The sequence below is a fragment of the Mustela lutreola genome, chromosome 10 (assembly GCF_030435805.1).
Source record: "Mustela lutreola isolate mMusLut2 chromosome 10, mMusLut2.pri, whole genome shotgun sequence".
NCBI classification, from domain to species: Eukaryota; Metazoa; Chordata; class Mammalia; order Carnivora; family Mustelidae; genus Mustela; species Mustela lutreola.
In genome coordinates, this window is record NC_081299.1 from 87964446 (window position 1) to 87989731 (window position 25286).

At 34.1% G+C, this 25286-nt stretch overlaps 1 protein-coding gene across 2 annotated transcripts in view; it reads right to left on the minus strand.

Annotated features, from left to right (window-relative positions):
- Window positions 1-25286, minus strand: part of COL11A1 (collagen type XI alpha 1 chain) — a 213758-nt gene that overhangs the window by 160860 nt on the left and 27612 nt on the right. For both annotated transcript variants that reach the window (XM_059137189.1, XM_059137188.1), the window contains exons 3-4: window positions 23857-24070; window positions 18610-18772 (exon numbers count right to left, since the gene is read on the minus strand). In XM_059137189.1, coding sequence (XP_058993172.1) covers window positions 18610-18772; window positions 23857-24070 — 377 coding nt within the window. The remainder of the gene's footprint in view (window positions 1-18609; window positions 18773-23856; window positions 24071-25286) is intronic.

Here is a 25286-nt window from a genome sequence, read left to right on the forward strand (position 1 = left end):
AGGGTCAAGAATAATACCTGAAACTTCATATTTTTTAGTGAATGAAATAAATGTCCTTTCTAGTGTGTATTAATTTAAGAGATATAGATCAAATATATCAAACAAAGAAGCAGGAGGCAAAGTCTGTTATTTTTTTTCCTAACAATTTTATATTTTTATTCATTATTTCATCTTGAACAGAGCTATTGGTAGTTCTCTTTTAGTAAGAAACCTTGTTAGAAAGTATAAGATAGGGGCGCCTGGGTGGCTCAGTGGGTTAAGCCTCTGCCTTCGGCTCAGGTCATGATCTCAAGGTCCTGGGATCGAGCCCAGCATGCGGGGGGAGTCTCTGCTCAGCAGGGAGCCTGCTTCCCCCTTTCTCTCTGCCTCCTGTTCTGCCTACTAGTGATTTCCATCTCTCTGTTAGAGGAAAAAAAAAAAGATTTGTTTATTTTTTAAATTTTATTTATTTGTCTGTCAGAAAGAGAAAGAGAGAGAGCAAGCAGGGGGAGTGGCAGGCAGAAGCAGGGAGCCCAACGCAGGGCTTGATCCTAGGACTCTGGGATCATGACCTCAGGCAAAGGCAGACACTTAACCCACTGAGCCACCCACGTACCCCTGTGTTTAAGGTTTAGAAAACAGGCTAACAGATGGGCAGGACAAAAGCAGAGAGATCAGTTGAAAGGCTCTTGTAATTATCCAAGGAACAGGTAACACTAATAGTTATAGTACTAGATAATACTTCGTTGACACTTGCTGTATCCTTGCCACATTTTTAAGAACTAAGTCATATTCTATTTTTTTTTAATTTTTTTTAAAGATTTTATTTATTAATTTGACAGAGAGAAATCACAAGTAGACAGAGAGGCAGCCAGAGAAAGAGAGAGAGAGGGAAGCAGGATCCCCGCTGAGCAGAGAGGTCCAGTGCGGGACTCGATCCCAGGACCCTGAGATCATGACCTGAGCGGAAGGCAGCGGCTTAACCCACTGAGCCACCCAGGCACCCCACTAAGTCATATTCTAAACAGAAATAAACTAGGTCATGCCTTAAAAAGATCTCATTTCTAAAATATTTACTTAAAACATAATTTAATAGTCTATATATTCTTATATTCCTTCAAGTAAATAATAATCTTACATTAACGCTGTTTAATGCTCGAGAAAAGTAAAAATATGGTAAGACAAGATTATTTTGTCCATAGGATAATCCTATGGCCATTTAGCCAATTTAAAGCTTTATTTAAAGTACATAATTCATAAATCACAAAAAAGAAAATTAAAGACTTTTAAACTTAGCTAAGACTCGAAATAGCTCATGTTTGCCAGAAGGAAACACCAACTATGTACTATCTATGTAAGGCTTAAAGTATTTCTCCTCTCTCCCTTAATTAACTTCACATAATCCATTGGTCCCCAAGTCCTGTCAGTTCTACTTCATATTAACATCCTGAAGCAAGGCCCTTCCTTCTGTTTCTTCTGTCACGGCTTTATTTTTACTCTAATATCTTTCATGTGAACTGATGTTTCAATGTATCAGGGTTTTTTTTATTCAACGTATCAGGGTTTTTATCCAATGTACGATGGTCTCCTGATTCTACCCTAACTCCTTCACTAACACACACACACATACACACGTTTTTTAAAAAACAAATCTGAATTCCTCCACTTAAAGAGATATTTCATGACCTATGGTTTAAAGTTCAGCCCCCTCAGCATGGTGTAAAACATTGTCCACAAACAGGCCCTAACACATTCAACCAGGTCATGTCCCAAATGCCCCCAAACCAAATTGTATTTCTCAGATCTGCTGTGCTCATTCCAAAGTTTCATCTTTTGCTCGTATGCCCTCATCTTTAAGTATCTCTTTATTTTTCAACATTTTGAATATAGTTGTTATTCCCTCACATGAACGTTTCTATGTCTTTATTATGGACTCAATCATATCTTATTACAAGTATTTATTTATGTCTCTATATCAATTATTTAAGCACAATGTTTGGCAAATGATGTTTATTCTGCTTCAACAGGGAATAGTCCACTACTTAATAAACACCTAACTTCCAAATGGCATATGTTAGCCTACAGCTATCCCTGCCCCTTTTCCTCCCAGACACTTCTAAAGAAGTCTTCACCGCCACCAGGGGCAACACTCATTCAGTGGCTCTATACACTGTGTCAAACTTTGTGCTGGTGCTGCTGCTGGAATATCTAAATTAATAGACTATAAATCTTGCTTTCAAGGAATTTATAGTCTAATGAGAAAGCTATGCAGTAATAGGTAATTATAAAACAACATGGTAACAGAGAGATGACAAGAACAAAATTCAAAATGGTTTCTTCTTTGAGAAGTTAATAAAATGCTGCAGACTGATAAAACCTAAAAGGGAAAATGATAAGGAAGACAAGTATCACTTTCACCAGGGTAATCAGAGATAAAACTTTTAAGAGGAACAAAATAAAATGTGACATTTTATTGTTCACGGTTGGCAGTGATGCACTAATCAAAAAGTAAAACACTTAACCAAAATGGCAATGTTCCTTTTAGAAGAAAAAAAATACCCTGTGTAACTGGTACTCTGGATATTCTACAGAGCTCTGAAATCTAAATCCACCATCAAATAAATGCTATGTTGAATTTCTTTAAATGGTTTCAACCACAAATCCTGCTAAATATAAAATTATACTAAACTATCAATAAAGTCCCCAAATGTAGCCTGACATCTTCCTATCACACTACAATGATACAGATCAAATCACAGCTTGAATGGCAACAGTGTACCACGTGACTGTTGTATAATAAAATGCAGTGATGTCTAGAGAAGACTGCCAACACTTTCTACAGCATCACTGAAGCTTGCTCATAACTAATGTGGCACATTTTTGTGTGTTGACCCTCACCACACTTGTCATACCAACTCAAAGTGCAGCAAAAAAGAATGTAATTATACATCAAACAGCCAAAAACAGATGTTCTTTTCAGACTTAGCTATGGATAACTCTCTTTAAAAAAAAAAAAAAAAAAAAAGGATGAACCCAATGTTGGATTTTGATCTACTGGTATACATGGTCAGTATTAGACTTAAATATTTCCTAAAAAACATAAAAGTTAAAAGGTGAATATCTTATTGTCAACACAACTTTGTAAATAATAATTAGCACCAAGTATAAATAAATCTGACTTCAAATTCGTTCAAGTAGCAAAAATTTGCTTTATAAAACTGCTAGTATGAGATACTGCCATTCAAATTCATTGGACTCTTTCTGGATGAGAGCCATAAGATCCCTTTTTAGAAATTACTGCATGCATATTTAGTTTTTCTATATATTAGAGAAATTCAACATGTCTATGAATACAGTGCATCTTTAAAGCAGTGTTATTGCTGAATCCTAATATTATATGGGTGTTTAGTGCATGCCTGGGGATTTTTTGCTCTAATTTGCATTGAATGTGAGTTTGTTACAACAAAGTTTTACTTGGACTGTGTTTGAATATCAACCCTAACAGATTTGTACCTCATGTTTGGTATCCACATTAGTTATTTCTCTTAAAAGTGTACATAATCCCTGAAAATTAGAAAATAATTTTTATGTCTTACTACACTGAACAAAACATTAATCAAAAAACAGATTCCAGACAATGTTCTCAACAATTAAAAGAAGAGCCACAGTTACATTCCCAAATATACATGTTAACTGAGGATTCACAGAACAAGAACAAAGCTAAATAACTGTGGTAAATTCAAAGCTTTGTTGTTCTTCTGTTTCGCTGACTCTGTGCTATTTTGACAGAGTAAGAAATACAATTCCGTTCCAGAATGACATTTCATTCTTTCTTTCAGTTTTTGAAGTCTTCTTTAAAATAATATACCAGAAGCTGCAGTTCTTTACAAAACCAAATGTAGCTGCTATGCTAGCTATGTATTTGCTGTTTTCACCTAATTTCAGAAATAATCAACAGATGAAATTTTTTTTTCACTTGTAAAACACTAAGTAAAGACACAGCTCTAAATGTTTTATACATGTTAATTCACTTAATCCTCCAATGTCTCTATGAAAGAAGTGCCCCAGGTATCCCATTTTACAGATGAGGAAAAAGACACAGAGAGGTTGGTTACCTTGCCCATCATGTCCAATGTGATTAAATTCCAAATCCAAAAATCAAACAAGGGCTATCTGGCTCCACAGTCAATACTGCTAAGTACTGTGAATGTGGTTAAGAGAGCAAAAACTTGGGGAACGTGGGTGGCTAAGGTAACGATCTCTGAGTCTGGGGATCAAGCCCCACATTGGGGTCCTTGCTCAGCAAGGAATCTGCTTCTCCCTCTCCCTCTGTCCCTTCCCCTGCTCATGTTCTCTTTGTAGCACACACTCTCTCACCCTCTAAAATAAATAAATAAAATCTTCAAAAAAGGGCAAAAACTTCAATGTCATTCTCACCTTTTGCATTTAACTGTTTCTGCACTATTTAGTTGCTGAATGATAACTGTGCCTTCCTCTTTCATTCCCCAAATGGAACAATGGAAATGACTTTATCATCTGGATTCACTCACATTCACTTTTCTGTTCCTAAAATTTGTAGTGTATGAAAGATCTTCTAAATTATATTTAGAATATAAAAGTAAGAATAAGATTTAAAGAAATAAAATGTAAAGAATATAGCTTTCTGTTTAGAACCTAGGTTGAGAGCATATAATGATAATTTTTAAATACAATGATAGTTTACTTTTTTTCTTCCTTAACTAAAGAAGATCCATACAGAATTAGAGAAAGGGAAGTACACAGCTCTAGCCCCCTTCCATGTGACATCTAATGTCATATTTAGCTATCCTGCCCCATCTAGTGGGGAAAAAGAACTGAAAAGCACTAGTAAACTTCACAATGCAGGGGTATTACAGGTTCAGTGAAAGACAGAGCTATTCATAGGACTATAAAATGCTTCCCCTCCCCTTGCACATTACCAATATATTACTGAGGTCTTTGCCAAATCTCTCTTATCCAATATATAATGTCCATTTTTCAACAAAAGTTTAAAAGGCATACCAGAAAGCTAAATTCACAGTTTGAAGAGACAGAACAAACATCAGTACCACAAGATTTGACAAGATTTTGGAATTGCCCAACTAGCAATTTTTATGAACTACTATTAATATTCTAAAGCCATTATGGAATTAAAAAAAAAGACACTATTCAAGAACAGATAGATAATGTAAGCAGAGGATGAAATTTCTAAGTATGAATCAAAAAGAAATGCTAATGGGGCACCTGGGTGGCTCAGTTGTTAAGCGTCTGCCTTCAGCTCAGGTCATGATCCCAGGGTCCTGGGATCGAGCCCTGCCTGGGGCTCCCTACTCTGGACAGGAGGCCTGATTCTCCCTCTTCCACTCTCCCTGCTTGTGTTCCCTCTCTTGCTATGTCTCTTTCTGTCAAATAAATAGATAAAATTCTTAAAAAAAAAAAATGAATGGCTAGAGATTGAAAATGAGGAATGTCTTTGATAGACTTATTAGTAGACTGCACATGAATAAGGAAAGACCCTCTGAGCTTGAGGACATGATAACAGAAACTTCCAAAAATGAAAGCAAAGAGAAAAGAAATTGGGGGAAAAAAGATCAGATATCCAAGGAGTGTGGGACACCTACAAAAGATATAACATACATGTAATGGGAATATCTGGAGGAAGAGAGTGAGTTACAAAGAAATAATAGAACAAATAATGATTGAAAATTTGTACATATTAATGTCATACACCAAGCCAAATATCCAGGAAGCCCAGAGAACCTCAAGCAGCATAAATACCAAAGAAAAACTACTTCAACTTCAGAAAATCAATAATAAAGGAAAATCTTGAATGAACCCAAAGTAAGACACCTAAACTATAGAGGAACAAAGATCGCAATTACATTTAACTTCTCTTCAGAAGCTGCAAAGCAAGAGAATGGGATAAAATATTTCAAGTGTTGAGAAAAAACCCACCAAGCTAGAAATGTGTATCCTGCAAAATAATCCTTCAAAGTGAAAGAGAAATAAATATTTTCTAAGAAAAACAAATACTGAGAGAATTTGTCGGTGACAGGTTTATCTTTTAAGCAATTTAATAAAAAAGTTCTTTCAAGAGAAGAAAAATTATAGAGATCAGAGTTTCAAATGTAGATAATGAAAGGAAGAGTACTGGAAAATAAATAAGTAAAAGTAAAATAAGAAATTGTATTTTTTGTATTCTTAATTGATCTAACAGATCACAGTTTGTTTAAAATAATAATAACAAAATGTATTCAAATACATATGCATAAATATATATATATACTTATAAAAAATGAAATGAATGAAAATAATGATACAAGGTACAAGAGGGAGGAATTAGAAATGTTCTGTTATTAAAGGTAATTGCCCTACCTGTGAAATAGTATTGTGTTATTTAAAGGGGGACTTGGATTAATCAAAAATTACTGCTGGGATGCCTGCCTTGAAGAGTGTATGACTCTTGATCTTGGGGTTGTAAGTTCAAGGCCCACGTTGGATGTAGAGATTACTAAAATAAATAAACTTTTTAAAAAATGTATATTGCCAACACCAAGGCAACAACTAAAATAAGTTTAAAAAGAAGTATAATTAATACACAAAGAGTGAAATGTAATCATATAAAATGCCCAATTTAAACAAAAAAATGCAGAGTTGTAGAAGACAAAGATGAGCAAAACATAAAGTCAACAAACAGAAAACAGTGCCAAATACGGTGCATATAAATTCAATTATACCTATAATCATTTTAAATATCAGTCCAAATATACCTATTAAAAGACAGATTGGGGACGCCTGGGTGGCTCAGTTGGTTAAGCAGCTGCCTTCGGCTCAGGTCATGATCCCAGGGTCCTGGGATCGAGTACCACATCAGGCTCCTTGCTCGGCGGGGAACCTGCTTCTCCTGCCAGTCTCTGCCTGCCATTCTGTCTGCCTTTGCTTGCTCTCTCCCCTCTCTCTCTCTGATAAATAAATAAAATCTTTGAAAAAAAAAAAAAAAAGACAGATTGTCTTTTAAGACAAAACACTTAAAACTCTTAAAACACACAAAACACTTAAAAACTCTTTTAAGAGTGGATCAAAACACAATGCCCAACCATATGTTCTCTACGAGAAACCTACTTTAAGTATAAAGACAAATATTGATTAAAAGTAAAGTGCAGAAAAAGATATACCATGCCATCACTAGTCGAAAGAAAACAAGAATATCTCTATTAATTTCAGACAAAGTAGACTTCAGATCAAGGAAAGAAATATAGAGAGAGATAAAAAAAAGTGATAAAAAAGAGATATATAACGAGAGATATATACCAGAATCAATTGTCAAAAAGAGGTGACGTCCTTAATGTGTATGTGCCTAATAACAGAGCATCAAAATACGTGAGGCAAAACCTGACACAACTGTAAGAAGACATAGATTAATCCAATATTATAGTTGGAAATTTTAACACCCTTCACCAGAAATGGACAGATCCAGCTGCCAAATATTAATAAATACATAGTTGAACTGAACAGGCTATCAATCAACTGGATATAGAGTTGGCCCTTGAAAAACATGGGAGTTAGGAGTGCTGACTTTCCACACAGTTGAAAAGCCATGTATAATTTTGACTCCCTCAAAACAGCTATTAATAGCTTACTGTTGACCAAAATTCTGAATGATAACATAAAAAGTTCATTAACACATATTTTGTAATCTGTATTATATACTGTATTCCTAAGAATAAAGTAAGGTAAAAAAAAAATGTTATTAAGAAATTCATAAGGAAGAGAAAATACATTTAAAGTACTGTATATATAAAAAAATTGCATATAACTGGACCCATATAGTTCAAATATGTGTTGTTCAAGGATCAACTGTAATTGAAATCTATGCACTACTTCATCCAAAAACAACAGACTACACATTCTTCACAAGCTCATCCTGGAACATTCATCAAGATAGACCACATTCTGAGCCATAAAATATTAGCAATTTTTAAACAATAGAATCATATAGCATAGTATCTGCTCTTAGAACACAGTGGAATTAAACTAAGAATCAATAACATAAAGGTACCTGGAAGTTTCAAAATTCCTGAAGAATAAGCAACATAATTCTACATAACACATGAGTCAAAGCTGATATCTCAAAAGAAATGTAAAAGTATCTTTGAACTAAATGAAAACAAAAACACAACTTGCAAAATGTGTGGAATACAGCAAAACTATTTCTCAGAGAAATTTATAACATTGAATACATATGTTAGAATAAGAGAAAAATCTAAAATCAATCACCTAAGATTCCAAAGAAGAACAAATAAATCCAAAATAAGCAGAAGAAAAGAAATAAAAATTAGAGCAGATAGCAGTAAAATGACAGCAGTGTGTGTTTGTGTGTGTGTGTGTGTGTGTGTGTGTGTATTTCAAATAAGATCACTGCATCTCCTGCTAGGCTAAGAAAATAAGAGAGAAAATGTAATTAATTTTATAAATGAAAGAAGGACATCACTGTGTATTCCATGGATATAAAAGGATAATACAGGAATACTATGAAAAACTCTATGATCACAAATGTGATGAACTAGAAGGAATAAACAAATTTCCTGAAAGACACAATCTGCAAAAATTCATATAACAAGAACTAGATCATTTGAATAGGCTTATATCTATTCAATAAATCAAGTCAATAATTAATAGCCTTCCAAAACAGAAAGCACTGGGCCCTGAATAGTTCACTGGTGAGTTCTACAAAACATTTATGCAAGCAATTATATCAAGCTTCTACATTCTCTTTCAGAAAACAGAAGCAAAGGGAATACTTTCTACCTCATTATATGAAGACACTATTTCCTAAACCAAAGCCAGACAGAGACTTTACATGAAAACTACAGACCAATGTCTCTCATGTGTTGCATGTTTTGCATCCAGATGCAAAAATTCTCAGCAAAATATTAGCAAAGTGAAAATGTATAAACCAACAATATATAAAAAGATCTATCACCAAGTGAAATATATCCCCAGTATATAAGCCTGGGCCAACATTTGAAAATCAGTTAATGTAATCTATCACATCAATAGGCTGAAAAAGAAAAACCACATGATCATAGAGATAGATGCAGAAAAAAGCATTTGCCAAAATTAAACATCTATTTATGATTTAAAAAAAAAAACTCTCAGCAAACTGGAAATAGAGGGAAACTTACTTAATTTGATAAATTAAAAAAATCTATGTAAAACCTAAAACTAACATCATACTTACTGGTGAGACTTGAAGCTTTCCCACTAAAATCAGGAAGAAGGCAAGGCTGTCCCCTCTCACCACTGCTTTTCAATATTGTACTGGAAGTCCTAGCTAATGCAATAAGACAAGAAAAGGAAATAAAAGATACAGATATGGAAGGAAGAAATAAAACTATCTTTGTTCATAGATGACATGACTGTCTATATAGAAAATCCAAAAGAATAAACAAACAAACAAAAACTCGTGGAACTAATTATGAATTAGAGCAAGGTTGCAGGATATAAGGTTAATATACACAAGCCAGTTGCTTTCCGATATACAACCAATGAACAAGTGAATTTGAGATTAAAAACACAATACTATTCGCATTAACACTTAAAAAATGAAATAAGTTAACCTAAGAATATATTTATAACATCCATATGAGGAAAATGGCAAAACTTTGATGAAAGATATCAAAGAAAAACTAAATAATTGAGAGATATTCCATATTCATGGATAAGAAAATCTACATTGTCAAGATGTCAGTTTTCTCAACTTATCTAGAGATTCAACATTCTCAGTCAAAATCCCAGGAAACTACTTTTGTATATGGTAAAATTAATTCTAAAGTTTCTAACAAGAGCAAAAAGACCCAGAATAGCCAACTCAATATTGAATGAGTAGAACAAAGTTGGGTAGACTAACATTACTTCACTTCCAGATTAAAGTGACAGTAATCAAGATGGTGTGGTATTGTTGGAAAAAATCAAATAGTCAATGGAACAAAAACAGACCCACGTAAGTATAGTTAACTGATCTTTAACAAAGAAGCAAGGTAATACAATGGAGCAAAGTTAGTCTAGTCAACAAATGGTGGTGGAAAGACTGGACACCCCACATGTAAAAAAGTGAATCTACACACAAACCCTTCACAAAAATTAACTCAAAATAGATCACTGATCTAAATGTAAAATGCAAAACCTAAAACCCCTAGAAGATAATATACAAGAAAAACCTACACGATCTTGGGGATAGTGATGGTTTTTTAGATGCACCATCAAAAATATAATTCATGAAAGAAATAATTGATAAGCTGATCTCATTAAAATTAAAAACTTCATCTCTGTGAAAGACAATATTAAGCAAATGAGAAAACAAGTCAGACTGTCAGAAAGTACTTGCAAAAGACATATCTGATGAAGCACTGTTATCTAAAATATATAACAAACAGTTATAACTTAACAATAAGAAAATAACAACCTGATTAAAAAATGGACAGAAGACCTTAACAGATAGCTTACCAAAGACATACAGATGGCAAGTAAGCATATGAGAAAATGTTCAACATGTAGTCAGGGAAATGCAGACTAAAAAAATGAGATTCTACTACATGCCTATTAGAATGGCCAATATCTAAAATGGCCGAAGTGCCAAAATGTTGAACAGGAACTTTCATTCATTGCTGGTGGGAATGCAAAATTGTTAGCTCTTTTGGAAGATAGTGACAGTTTCTTAAAAAACTAAGCACATTCTTACCATATCAGCAATCATACATTTTGGTATTTACCCAAAGGAGTTAAAAACTGTCCACACAAACACCTGCACACAGATGTTTATGGAAGCTTTATTCATAATTACTAAAAACTTGAAAGCTACTTGAAAGATATCTTTCAGTAGGTGAATGGATAAATAAATTGTGTTACATTCAGATAATGGAATATTATTGAGCACTAAAAAGAAAAGAGCTATCAAGCCATGAAGGACATGGAAGAAACATAAATGCATATTACTAAGTAAAAGAAGTCAACCTGAAAAGACTACACCTGTATGATTCCGACTATACGACATTTTGGAAAAGGCAAAACTATGGAAACACTGAAAGGATTAGTGGTTGTCAGGATTTAGAAGAGAGGTAAGCATGAATAGGTGGAGCCCAGAGGATTTTGAGGGCATGAAATTATTTCACAAGATATGACACCGATAAATACGTGCTATGTTACATTAGCTAAGATTCACAGAATGTACAACCCAAGAATGAACCCTAATGTGAACTCTGGACTTCAAATTACAATGATATGTTAATATAGGTTCACCCATTACAACAAATGTACTGGGATGGTGAGGACTTTGATAGTCGAAGAGGCCGTGTGTGTGTGTGTGTGTGTGTGTGTGTGTGTGTTTATGTGTGCACATGTGTATACCCACAGGAGTACTTGGAAACTGTCTACTTTCCACTCAATTTTGCTCTGAACCTGTAATAGCTCTAAAAATATAAAGTGTATTAATGAATAATTTTAAAAAGACAATAGACACTCAGATAACCCAAATGTTAAAACTCTTAGAGATTTTAAAACATCTATTATAACTATGAAACACTAGATCCAACAATTTCATGACACACTTTCTTTTTAAGGCATATGTTACATTCACCAAGACAGACTATATGCTGGGCCATAAAATAACTGTCAATAAATATACATGCAGTGAGATGATATCAAGTTCATTTTCAGAGGAAAACAGACATCTACACTGGAAACTAGGAAATGTTGTGAGAAGAATCAAAGAAAAGCAAAATAAATGGAAAATTATACCATATTCAGGAAATGGAAAACAATGTCTGTTAAACATAGGCTCTCTTCATTTTGATCTGGAGCTTAAATGAAATTCCAATTAAAACCAAATTCCCTTTAAATGAAAATTCAATTTTATTTTAAAAATTGACAAACTTATTCCAAAATTCATATAGAATGCCAATAACCTAAAGGAGCTAACACAATGTTTACAACGAATAAAAAGTAAGGGCATTTACCCCACCTAATATCAAATTTTTCTATTAAACTACAGTAATCAAGGTAGTTTGGTATTAGTAAAAAAGATAGACAAATCAATAGAATAGGATAATAGTTGAGTAACAGATCTACTCATATGTAGTCAACTGATTTTTGACACAGAAATCACAGCAATCCAGTGCATGACTGGCAAGTCTTCTTTGCAAACGATGAAGTGGATATCCTTGTCTAAAAACAATCAACATTGACTTTTACCTCATACCATACACAAATATTAACTCAAAATGTGGTATAACCTATGTGTAAAACCTAATATTACAATATATCTGGTAACAGGAAAACATTTTTGTAATTTTGGTGTAGGTAAATGTCTCTTAGAACACAAAAGTGTAAAACGTAACAACAAAATTGACAAACTTTCACTCTTTATAAGCATTCACTCTTTATAAGACACTATTAACAAAATAAAAAGGTAAGCCACATGCTGGAAAAGTATTTACAAAACTCTATCAGACAAAGTATGAAGGATTTATTAAAAGAAAAACTCTTAAAGCTCCATAATCAAAATATAGCAACCATTTTTTTTTTTTTTAATGGGCTAAAGACACCTCAGAGAAGAAGATCCAGAAATGGCCAATGAGCACCTGAAAAAATGCTTGACTTCATCAGCTATGAGGGAAATGTAAACTAATACCACAGTGAAATACTACTATACAACCACTGAGAGTGGCTAAAATTTAGAAGACTAACCATATCAAGGGTTGGCAAGGACACAGGGCAACTGAAATTTTCATTCACTACTGGAAAGAGTGTAAAAATTAATTAATGCCACTTTGGATGTTCATTAATTAATTCCACAGTTAAATAGTTTCTTTGATTTTTAAAGTTAAATATGCACTACCAAATAACTAAAGCATTCCATTTCTCGGTATTCAGCTAAGACAAACAAAAATAAATGCCAACACAAAATGTATGCATGAATGTTCATAGCAGCTTTATATGCAGTAGCCAAAATCTAGAAATGACTCAAATGCCCACTAATAGAATAAATGGATGAACAAACTGTGGTTTACTCATACATTAGAATGCTGTTCATCAATTTTTAAATAAGCAAAATAATGATATATATGAGACACGGATAAGTGTTAAAAACATAATGCTGAGTGATAAAAGCCGAACTAAAGAGAGTATACTCAGTATCATCCTGTTTATTAAATTTTTAGAAAAAATAAATATGCTATACTGATTAAAATGTAAATTAGTGATTACTTGAGAGAAGAAGACAGGAATTAGAAGAATCCATAAGGAAATTTTGGGTATGATGGCCATGTTTATTTTCTTGAAGATGATGATGGTTTCAGAGGTATAAACACATTTCACAATTGATCAGATGGTATACTTTTAATATTTGCAACTTATTGTACTTGTTATATCTCAATAAATAGATCTTTAAAAATCTCAAGTGTTATTATAGCTAAATGCATCTAGACTAGGAAAAGTGGGTAAATGGGAAAGCTACCTCCATCCTGTTTTGTTGTTCTATAGGAAAACCATGTCTACTAGCACTGTTTTTTAAAAAGCATATGCTCAGAAAATATACATAGTATAAAGATACACAAGCATCACAAAGTGATAATCAAATTCTTACTGGAATATTGGAGATAGTTATTGATATAAATATATAGATAAAGATAGATAGATATAGATATACAGATAGATATAAAGATATAGATAATAGCTATTAAAACCTTAAGGTAAGTTTTCTGGACTTGTAAAACTACTGAAATTGTGTAGCTTTTATAAATTATTATTCATTAATTTTGACTAAGAAAAATGAATGCCAAAATCATTCTGAGAAGTTTGAAAAAAATGAAAAATTTCATCAACAAGCTTTTCCACTTGAATTGTCATTATATTCTTCTGATTGCTTCAAAAGAAATAATCTGCCCAAACATAGAAAATTGTTGGAAATATAATAGACTTGTAACAACCTGCTTTTATAATTAAAAAAGAAAAAAGATTGAAATAACAATGTTTTGAAGACTTGAGTTATAGTGTCTACAACTTGATATTTAGTAAAGAAATTTCCCTGTTTAAAAGACTACAAAAGTAATTTTATTGATAAAGAATACAGGCAATGTAGTTATTTTTTTAATTTAGCTTTTCCTCACATCTTTGAAGTGTATTATCAAGCTAGGAAAAATAAAAAAACCCAAGGTTATGGATCAGTGTCGGTTATATATTTTGTGCCTGCTTGAAAGTATTCACATGCCAGACCATGTTTTCCCTGCTGGGTTCCGTACCCAGGTGCTACCTGCTTAGAGAGGGAAAATGTATCTAATCTCCACAAGATACCTAGTACACAAGCACTAGCCTAGGAACCAAGTACTCCATTTATAAGACAGAAAGATCGCATAAAACCTTGGACTGCTACATGGATCATAGTTGCTCCCTCATATCAAAAATGTGTAAGAATATTGACATGTCATAGCTGTAAGATGATAAAAAAGAACATAAATAATAAGAAGAAAATTATATAGTAATACATAATTAAACTGACATATATCTTGATATATATATAATTAATACTAGTATTATAAGCACTTTACATTCATGAGCTTTTTTTTAAATATATATACTTACTAGGGAGATTACATTACTATTCCCAATTGATGATTGAGAAATTAAAACTTACATAAAGTAAAAATAAATAAATAAATAAATAAATAATGAAACTTAGAGTAATTACATAGAGAAATGTAGTTAAGCCATTCTGGAATTCAAAATCAGATTTTTCTGATTCTATAATCCATTTTTTATTCATCCCACTATGCTGTAATTAAGTGATCTAAATTATGACTCTGTATATTGATTTTGGTATTTTCATATAAACTAACTTGTCATACTTAAAAAATTTTTCTTAGATTTGCTGTTATCCATTTGATGTTGAATTCTTTGAAGTCTTTAGACTGAAATTCAAATATGGCCACATTTAGCATTTTTTGCCACCACAGTACCATTCCATAGATGTAGGATAATACAGATTATAGAAATTAAACTACATACTGAACAGATCTGCAGCTAAATTGGAATGACACTATTTCCAAAGAAGGGATATTTTCAATTTTTGGAATAATGTATCACTGATCTTTTTATATCATGTTCATCATTACAACTGCTTATCAAGCACTAAAACAATGTATATATGGCACCATTCCTATCTCTTATCATTTTTAGTTTAATTTCTACACATTCACTTGCAGAGATTCAAAAGTCTAGATAAATGGAATACAAAATGATAATGGAAAACAAAATGAAAAGAAAATATATGAGTAAATTTTTAGAGAAAGATACATTAACATATTCAGATAAGATGAACTAATTTCACAAAAGGAGGCAGAAAGTTTTACTGTGATTTTAAAATCTATTTGAGGGGCCCCTGGGTGGCTCAGTTGGTTAAAGCCTCTGCCTTTGGCTCACGTCATAATCTCAGGATCCTGGGATTGAGTCCCCCACTGGGCTCTCTGCTCAGCAGGAAGCCTGCTTCCTCTCTCTCTGCCTGCCTCACCTACTTGTGATCTGCCTGTCAAATAAATAAATAAAATCTCTTAAAAATAATAAAATAAAATAAAATCTGTGTTTGAATTCCTTCTTTTCCTCATATTCTTTTTTCAAGTGGGAAAGACTAAATTGTTTTTGAAATTTATATACCCATACAATAATATAATTTAGGAAGTAAGATGAGTTTTATGTATGGCTATTATTTGGATAGATTGATAAAGATAAACCTTATAGTGAAATATCTGCATTTATTTACTTTTTCAAAACTAATTACATATCATATTGAACAAGTGTTCTTTTTAAAGCTCCATAGGGTTTCATGAAACTCCAAGATGTAAAACAGCATAATAAACTTATTTTTGCTACTCACTGTCACATTCACTAAAGAATTCATTAATGAGTCTTCTAAAATTATTTTTCTTAATAGTTTAGCAGTTTTTCCAAATAAACAGCTAGAATTACTCCAAGATTTAGAATGTGGCTTATGGATTAGAAAATTAAGAATTCATCAAGGAATATATATAGTAATCTTTTCTCCTAGTACATCTGTCCTTGGTAATTTACTCGAAGCCCCTTGGCCAGAAAGTTTCTGGTTAGCAGTTGTGAAAACATATGGAAATATTTTAGGGAAATCATTTTTATATATTCTAGGGGTTGATACTGTAATCAGCCTATGAAACACAGAGGCTATTATGACATATTTTAAAATATGTAACATCAGATTCGATGATTTGTTTTGAAAAAAGAACATATTGTGATAGACTAAAACTGTAATTCAAAAACTCTAAACTGCACCCCAGTGAGCATGAGTGCAGTATATGGGAAAGAAAGTGGAGTATAGTATGTGCATGGGGTTAGTATGGGGATGACAAAGGAAGCCCTGTCTGAAAAAGACATTTAATCAACATGTACATAGAACAAATATCTTTCAGGGTGGTAAATTCTGTGAGTATTCATAATTAATTTATATTTTTAAGAGATATTAATTAATGTTAATTTTTTCTCTTCTGTATTTCTTTTTTTTTTAAAGAATTATTTCATTTATTTATTTGAGAGAGAGTGTGTATGCAAGCATGAGGAGAGGGGCGGGGCAGAGGGAGATCTCAAGCAGACTCCATGCTGCGCTGAGCACGGAGCCAGACACGGGGGCTCGATCCCACGACCTCGAGATCATGACCTGAGCCAATATCAGGAGTCAGATGTTCAACCAACGAGCCACCCAGGCATCCCTACTGTACTTCCTCTTATATATTCTTACCATTTATGATTAACAAAGTTTAATCTTAATTTCCATTGCTTAAGTTCCAGAAGGCCTGTAACTATGTATAGTAATAGACTAAATGAATATATGAAATGAAACCATCCACTGATATAGTTCATCCATATTACTCATTTATGTTGCCAGAAAATAAGGTTGTGTGTATTACAAAAACAAATTTAGTCTATGAAACTGATGTTTTGTAGTTTAATTTTAAAATAGATGGGGCGCCTGGGTGGCTCAGTGGGTTAAGCCGCTGCCTTCAGCTCGGGTCATGATCGCAAGGTCCTGGGATCGAGCCCCGCGTGGGGCTCTCTGCTCAGCCGGGAGCCTGCTTCCTTCTCTCTCTCTGCCTGCCTCTCTACCTGCTTCTGATCTTTATAAATAATAATAAATAAAATAAATAAATAAAATCTTTAAAAAAAAATTTAAAAAAATAGAACTTTGGGGTGCCTAGGTGGCTCAGTGGGTTAAGCCTCTGCCTTCGGCTCAGGTCATGATCTCAGGGTCCTGGGTTTGAGTCCTGCACCGGCTCTCTGCTCAGCGGGGAGCCTGCTTCCCCCTACCTCCCCACCTGCCTCTCTGCCTACTGTGATCTCTCTCTGTGTGCCAAATAAATAAATAAAATCTTTCAAAAAATAAAAATAAAATAGAACTTTGCTAGACTCGATATTAAGTTTTCTTTACAATATTCATAGAATAAATATTTATCATTTGTGTGTAATCAATACATGATATTGGAAGATCTGAGAGTATATTATTATGTATTGCTGAATGAGTTTATCATTTAATTTAGTATAATATAATGTGTTAAAAACATTTTGTATTGAGTCAAAGGCTTAGGTATACACAGGTTGAAAACAGAAACAGAATCTCAACTGAAAGTGTGACAAATGTTAATTATATTTAAAATTGTGCCACAGTTTATGTATATAAGTACAGGAATGTAATATCTTCCTGCACCAAATGTACATTGTTCTTTCTGTGAAAAATACTGTCTGTGTCTATGTGTTATATTCACTAACAACCAAATACAGAAAATCTTCCATGTTAATCTTGCCTATTAATTTGTAATATAATACAGAGCTTTATTATACTTTGAAAAATAAATTACGCAGAAATTGTATAAAAGCAGATCACAGTACAGAGTATTATCTGAGGAGTGAATCCTTTTATGGGGTCAGGATTCAGGTCTGTTTGTTCTGTTAATAACTGACTAAATGAAAATTAAAGGACAAACTACCAAATCCAATGATGGAAGGATTAAAAGAAAGAATGTGATGATCATTAATTGGTGAATTATGACTGGAAGGAAACTTTTTACTACAACCTTCGTATTATTAAAGAAGTGATTTTTAAAAACATACATTCAGCTTTCGCAATATGAACTCTATTTTATACCTTGGAAACGTTAACAAAGAACAGAGAAAGGCAGAATATATGACTTGTACATTTCCCTAAATTAATCTCCCAGAGAAGGAAGTGAAGAAAATGTTCTTTTCTCCAAAGAAAATAATGCAAAGTACCGAGAGTGAAGCCATTTGCCCTTCGCAGGAGAATAGCCTGCCTGTGTTCAAATCAACCAATCTCTCTGTTTCCCAGTCCTTACAGCCATCATTGTCTACTCATTCTCTTAACCAACAATAAAAAACATCACCACTACACCCGCAGGAGAAGAAAGTAGGTCACCCTTTCGTTTTCAACGTGGCTCTATCACGTATCTTGATTGTAACTGTTATTAACACAGTTCATCTGATTTAACGATATTCAACGTCAAGTAAACTCTGATTTATGTTTACCTCAAAAACTTCTTCATCCAGAATCCTTGTTCCAAACACCGTGATTCCATTGGTGTCAACAATTGCTCTCTCACTTCTATCAAGTGGTTTTGTGGTTTTCTTCTTACAATCAACAATCATTGTCACAGTTTTCTTCTCTACGCTGATTGCTACTCGATGCCACCTAAAAAAGCCAAGTTATTCTTTTGTAGGCTTCAAAGACATTGTTGTCATCATTATTCAGGTTAAAAATACGATGTACTTTAAATTGTGAAAGTGAGCTGAAATTGTCCAAAATGTAGGCTTATTTTTTAATCAATCCGTTAACAGGTGACTACTTACTATTTACCCAGAAGAGTATTAGGTAGTAAAAAGGACACAAACAGTATGAAATTCACATCAGGGGTGGCTGTCTATGCTGATAAGGAAGTACCCATCCTTTGGTTCACTTTGTGTGGTTGTAACAAAAGCTTAATCTCATCATGTCCTGATGAGTGTATTTGATAGAGATCAGGGGTGGGATACACGGTAAGTAATAGTTTCTATGTACGTAAATGCTTTCTTCCAAATGGAATTCCACTTAATTTTTTTTTTCTCTAGAGATCCCCTGAGATGAACTGTAGAAGGGTATGTCTACTAACTGAATGACTGCTCCATCTGGAACAACTGAACGTCCTAATTGTACAACACAATGTGCTCCTCTGTCCTTATTCACATTTATTTCAAGTGCTTTCGTTTTCTTTTTCCACTTTAATTTCAAGACAGTTATAGATCACTCCTGTGGGCAGGATCCAAAACTGAGACACAATATCTCTCCTTCTTTCCAGGGTTGGCAGGAAGTGGGAGCACTGAAAGAAAGCATAGTCAGCGCATGTGTGGAGTGAGAGTCTCCATTCACGGGAAAGCTACTGCTTCAGCTAATTCAGGGCAGCAATGACAGGCTTCAGGGGTAGACATGGTCAGCCCTTTGGAAACATATAAACCCTAATCTTACTGTAAAATGGTGGGTTTTATTAACAATATCTGGTGCTAACATAAACCACTGAGTGAGGTTCACTTGGATTTTGCAAGCCACTCTGGTTTATATATTTTTTTTTTTCCAAATGAAAAATTCTAGATTAATATTGCAGAAGTGTCTAGGACTACATCCATAAAATAAAATACCCCAAAAATTGCAGGAGCCTTCCTAAATGCCTTTCATGTGACTTGGCATGGCTACTGATGAGGACCAAGTATATTTCCATATATACTTAATCTTTGGTCTTTCCATAGCACATTCAACTAGCACAGGAGTCTGCTTAGTTTGAATTGCGCAAAGATTTATTTTGGAGCCACCTAATACTGTGAGAGTAAAATTTACACGTATTTCTGCCAAGAAGCCTGTGTCTTAAGTTAAACCATCTCTGCCGTTGTACGTATGTGCTTTTCATTAGCAGAAAATAAAAATGATTTCCACTGTTAAAAGCTGATTAGGACTCTGAACTTGATCTTACTGTTGATTAATTTCAGCTCGGATGATAATGATACATCATAATCATGGTATTAAAATACTAAACCACCCCTAAGTTTTAGAGTCAGTCTTAATCCCTTTTTCATATATTTTATACTCACATTATCAGAAAATCCTTATATTCAATGTATATACAGAATCCAGTGTCTCTTGACTACCCAATCTTCAAGTTCTCTCATCTAGACTCCTAACTAGTCTCTGCCTCCACGTTCATGCAACCAGAGTAACCATTTATTTTATCTTTTTTTTCCTTACCTATGGTGTTCATTTTTAAAAACTTTTTAACAGCTTAATTTTATTTTTTTTCAGTGCTCCAAGATTGTTTATGCACCATGCCCAGTGCTCCTCGCAATATGCACCCTCCTTAATACCACGAGGCTCATCCATCCTCCATACCCCTCTCTTCCAAAACCCTGAGTTCGTTTCTCAGAGTCCACAGTCTCTCATGCTTCGTTTCTCCCTCTGACTTCCCCAATTTACTTTTCCTTTCCTTCTCCTAATGTCCTCCATGTTATTCCTTATGTTCCACAAATAAGGAAAACCATGTTGAGATTCCACAAAAAATTAAAAATGTAGTGACCATTTTAAAATACAACTCCAGGGAAGCTTGGGTGGCTCAGTGGGTTAAGCCGCTGCCTTCGGCTCAGGTCATGATCTCAGGGTCCTGGGATCGAGTCCCGCATCGGGCTCTCTGCCCAGCAGGGAGCCTGCTTCCTCCTCCTCTCTCTCTCTGCCTGCCTTTCTGCCTACTTGTGATCTCTGTCTGTCAAATTAAAAAAAAAAAATCTTTAAAAAAAAATTAAAAAAAAAATATAACTCCAGCAATTGCGCTACTGGGTATTTACCCCAAAGATACAGATATAGTAAAAAGAAGGGGCACAATGCACCCCAATGTTCATAGCAGCAGTGTCCACAATAGCCAAACTGAGGAAGGAGATGAGATGCCCTTCAACAGATGAATGGATAAAGATGTGGTTCATATATACAATGGAATATTACTCAGCATCAGAAAGGATGAATATCTACCATTTGCATCAACATGGATGGAAATGAAGGAGATTATGCTGAGTGAAATAAGTCAAAAAAGAAAGACAATTATCATATGATTTCACTCATTTGTGGAACATAAGGAATAGTGCAGAAGACATTAGGAGAAGGAAGGGAAAAATGAAGGGGGTGAAATCAAGGGGGGAGATGGACCATGAGAGACTATGAACCCCAGGAAGCGTACTTAGGGTTTTAGAGGGAGGGGGTGGAGGGATGGGTGAGTCTGGTGGTGGCTATTAAGGAGGGCATGTATTACATGGAGCACTGGGTGTTATATGCAAACAATGAATCATGGAACACTACATCAAAAACTAATGATGTATTGACAATGGAATACTATGCAGCCATCAAAAGAAATGAAATCTTGCCATTTGCAATGACGTGGATGGAACTAGAGGGTATCATGCTTAGTGATATAAGTCAATCAGAGAAAGACAACTATCATATGATCTCCCTGATATGAGGGAGTGGAGATGCAACATGGAGGGATTGGGGGGTAGGAAAAGAATAAATGAAACAGGAAGGGGATAGGGGGAGGAAGAGGGTGGTGGGGTTATGGACATTGGGGAGGGTATGTGCTATGGTGAGTGCTGTGAAGTGTAAACCTGGCGATTCACAGACCTGGGGATAAAAATACATTATATGTTTATAAAAATATTAAAAATTTAAAATTAAAAAAAAAACTAATGATGTATTGTACGGTGACATACAGTAGATAACATAATAAAATAAAAACAATACAAATCAGATCAAGTCTCTGCCTTGCTAAAAACCATCTGATATTCTTAGTAAAAAGCTGAAGTCCTTACTCTGCTTCACATGGGTGTGCCCTGGCTCTCTGACCTCACACCCAATTTTTGCTTTCTCGCTGCCTGCACAAGAGCCACACTGCTGTGTCTTTACCATTCTTCTTCACTCTGCTGGAAACATTCTTTCTCCATAACCCCACATAGTCCACTCCTTCACATCCAACATGCCTTTGCTCAATGCAACCATATTAAAGAGATATTCTATTGAAAACAGTATACCCTTAAATTCCTTACCCTGATATTTTCATATCATCACTTTTCATATTAACTAATAAGGACAATATGTAAATTGCTCATAAATCTTAGTTTTTCCTGCCACAGAGGTGAAGTTTTCTCCATGGTCCTGACAAGGATACACTGAGTGTGGATATACATTTTTTTTTCCATCTGCACTGCTATTTCCTTCTTACACCTGTAACTAAGTGTCATATTTCAGATAAGGCTAGTTTTAGGAGCCTAGATTCAGCAATAAAATACCAAGTAAATTTTTTTTTAAGATTTTATTTATTTATTTGTGAGAGAGAAATAGCAAGAGAGAGCACAAGCAGGAAGGAGAGGGAGACGCAAGTGCCCTCCGAGCAGGGGGCCCAATGCGGAGCTCAACGTTAGGACCCTGAGTCGAAGGCCGATGCTTAACTGACTGAGTCACCTAGGCGCCCCACCAGGTAAATTTAATGCACATTTATTTAATGCACATTTAGCTGCTCTCTAAGTGAAAGGTAATATTCTCAATGCAGAATTTAGAATCCAGCATGGTTTTCAGAAGAGTATGATGATTACTAGGTAGTCTAACTATCTAAGTTCAAATCCTACCTCTGCCACTTTGGAAATATATCACCTCAGGAAAGTCACTTAAACTTTCTGTACCTCAGTCCACTTTTCTATAAAATGGGTTTATTAACATTATTTTCTTCAAATAGTGAAAAATTAAATGAATTGACTATGTATAAAGTGCTTCAAACAGTATATAGCACCGATCAAGCATTATAAAAAGCTTCTTATGATTGTCAGTATTAACATGCTTAATAATAAATAAATCAAAGCAGGTCATTCCTCTGCTCAAAATGTCTGCAGCAACTTGCATTTTACTCCAGATGGAATGCAGAATGCTTATAGCCATCTACAAAGTGTTATGCCCTTTGGCCTCCCATGGCTTCTCCATCCTCATCATTCCGCTCTGCTCCTGCCATGCTGGTATCCTTGACATCGCTTAGACCAAATCAGTCACACCTGGAATCAGAGGCTGTGTATTCGCTTCCCCTTCTCCTGGAATAGCATATACTTTTAGTTATCGGCAGGGCATGCACCCCAGATTCGTCACCAGTCACCTCCTTCTATCTTTTTTTTTTTTTTTTAAGGTCAGAGTTGGGAAGTGACCTTTATTATTTTTTTAAAGATTTTTATTAATTTATTTGACAGAAAGAGACACACAGCAAGAGAGAGAACACAGCAGGGGGAGTGGGAGGGAGAGAAGCAGGCTTTCCACTGAGCAGGTAGATGGGATCATGACCTGAGCTGAAGGCAGATGCTTCATGACTGAGACACTCAGGCACCCCATTCACCAGTCACCATCTTAGTGAGATTTTCCCTGATCTCATTCCTTAAAATTGCACCCTCCACCACGATTCCCTATCCTCTCCACTGCTCTATCTCTATCTCTCTCACTTATCACCACCTGATATGCTCTTTACTCATATATATATATATTTTTTTTAATTGGACATCATTTGTCCACCCAGACTGCAAAAGAAACTATGTAAAATTAGGTATGTTATGTTTCATTCATTTATGTGTCTCCAAGCTCTAGAAAAACTGCATCACACTTTATGAATATTTCTTGAATGGTTAAATGAAATAATTGCTTTCAATACAGTTATAACATTGGATTATTATATTACTTACTTCCCATCAGCAATGTTAACAGTTCTGAAGAGGGGATAGTCTTCTGGGGCAGGTTTTCCAGTGTGGTCTTCAAACAGGAAAACAGGTGATCTCCCAACCTCAACACCAATTTGCTGAATACCGTGCTCATTATATATAGATAAAAGGAAAGACTGAATTCCTTTTTTGGGTTTTATTGTAAATAATATTGAAAAATCTTCTGGAAAATTTCCTCCTGAGAAGAGAAAGTCAAAGGGTCAAAAATTACATATTCTCAAATTATTCCTGGATCACCCTATTTTTTTTTTTTAACTTTGTAGGCGGCCATAATAAGTCATGTAAATTCAAACAGTCATAACGATTAAGGTTAAAAAAACAAATGGGAAGGAGATGATAATAAGCTTTCTCTGCTATAATTGCCCAAGCTAAGTTCAAACTTTAAAGCCACTCATTTAAAGCACAATGATTATGTAAAATTAAATTCAAAGTTAGGAAACAAGATTGACCATGGTGCTAGTGCATTAAATATACAAGAAGAACTTTTAAAATATGAAAGTACCACTTTTTGTATAAGATTTGTATTTTCATCCTTGTCTGATCTATGGCACCCTCTCTTTAAAGAAAGTGCTCTAAGGACACAATATATGAAGGTACTTAAGTCATCCCTCAAAAGTTAAAGAGTTTCTGATCAGTTTTTCCTATCACACAAAGGCAGTTTCACTAATAAAAAGCTTATGTCATTATACATCATAATTGTTAGATACTTGGTTAATTTTTTTCTAAATTCAAGAGGACTATCTCTTTATTTTTTTCTTTTTTTTCTCCTCTTACCATCATACTCCAAATATCCAGAATGGGGCCAAATCTACATAAGTGCTTAGTAAGTATTTATTAAATAAATATATCAGTTAAATGATTATCACAAATATATCTCAGATAGTTAAACAATGTCTACTCATGTATTTTTATTAAAACATTGCATATTAAATTCCACAATTTATTCTTCAAAAATACTTGTACATATATATCTTACTATCCTGGAATGTAAGCAGACATTATTGTTTGAAGAAGGAGATTATTTCAGTTAGAAAGTTTTCCATATGCAGAAGTGGACTATCTGTGCATGTGTGATCAGAGATATCTGGGACAGGAACATCCATATTCAAGCCATTCATTCTGAATTCTATTCTACATGGTAAAAATACTATGAATATAACTTCCATAGAGTCAAATTCAAAAGATTATATTAGACAAGCAATTCCACTTCTAAGAATTTATTGAAATAGGAATAATGCTTATGTGTAAAGATATGTCAATCCACCAGAACACTACTTATAATCCTAAAATATTAATATGGCCTACAATGGTTGGGACTGGCTAAAAAAAATATAAAACACTTATATAGCATAAGTAGCCACTTAAAGTATTAGGAAACATTTTATGAAATTGAA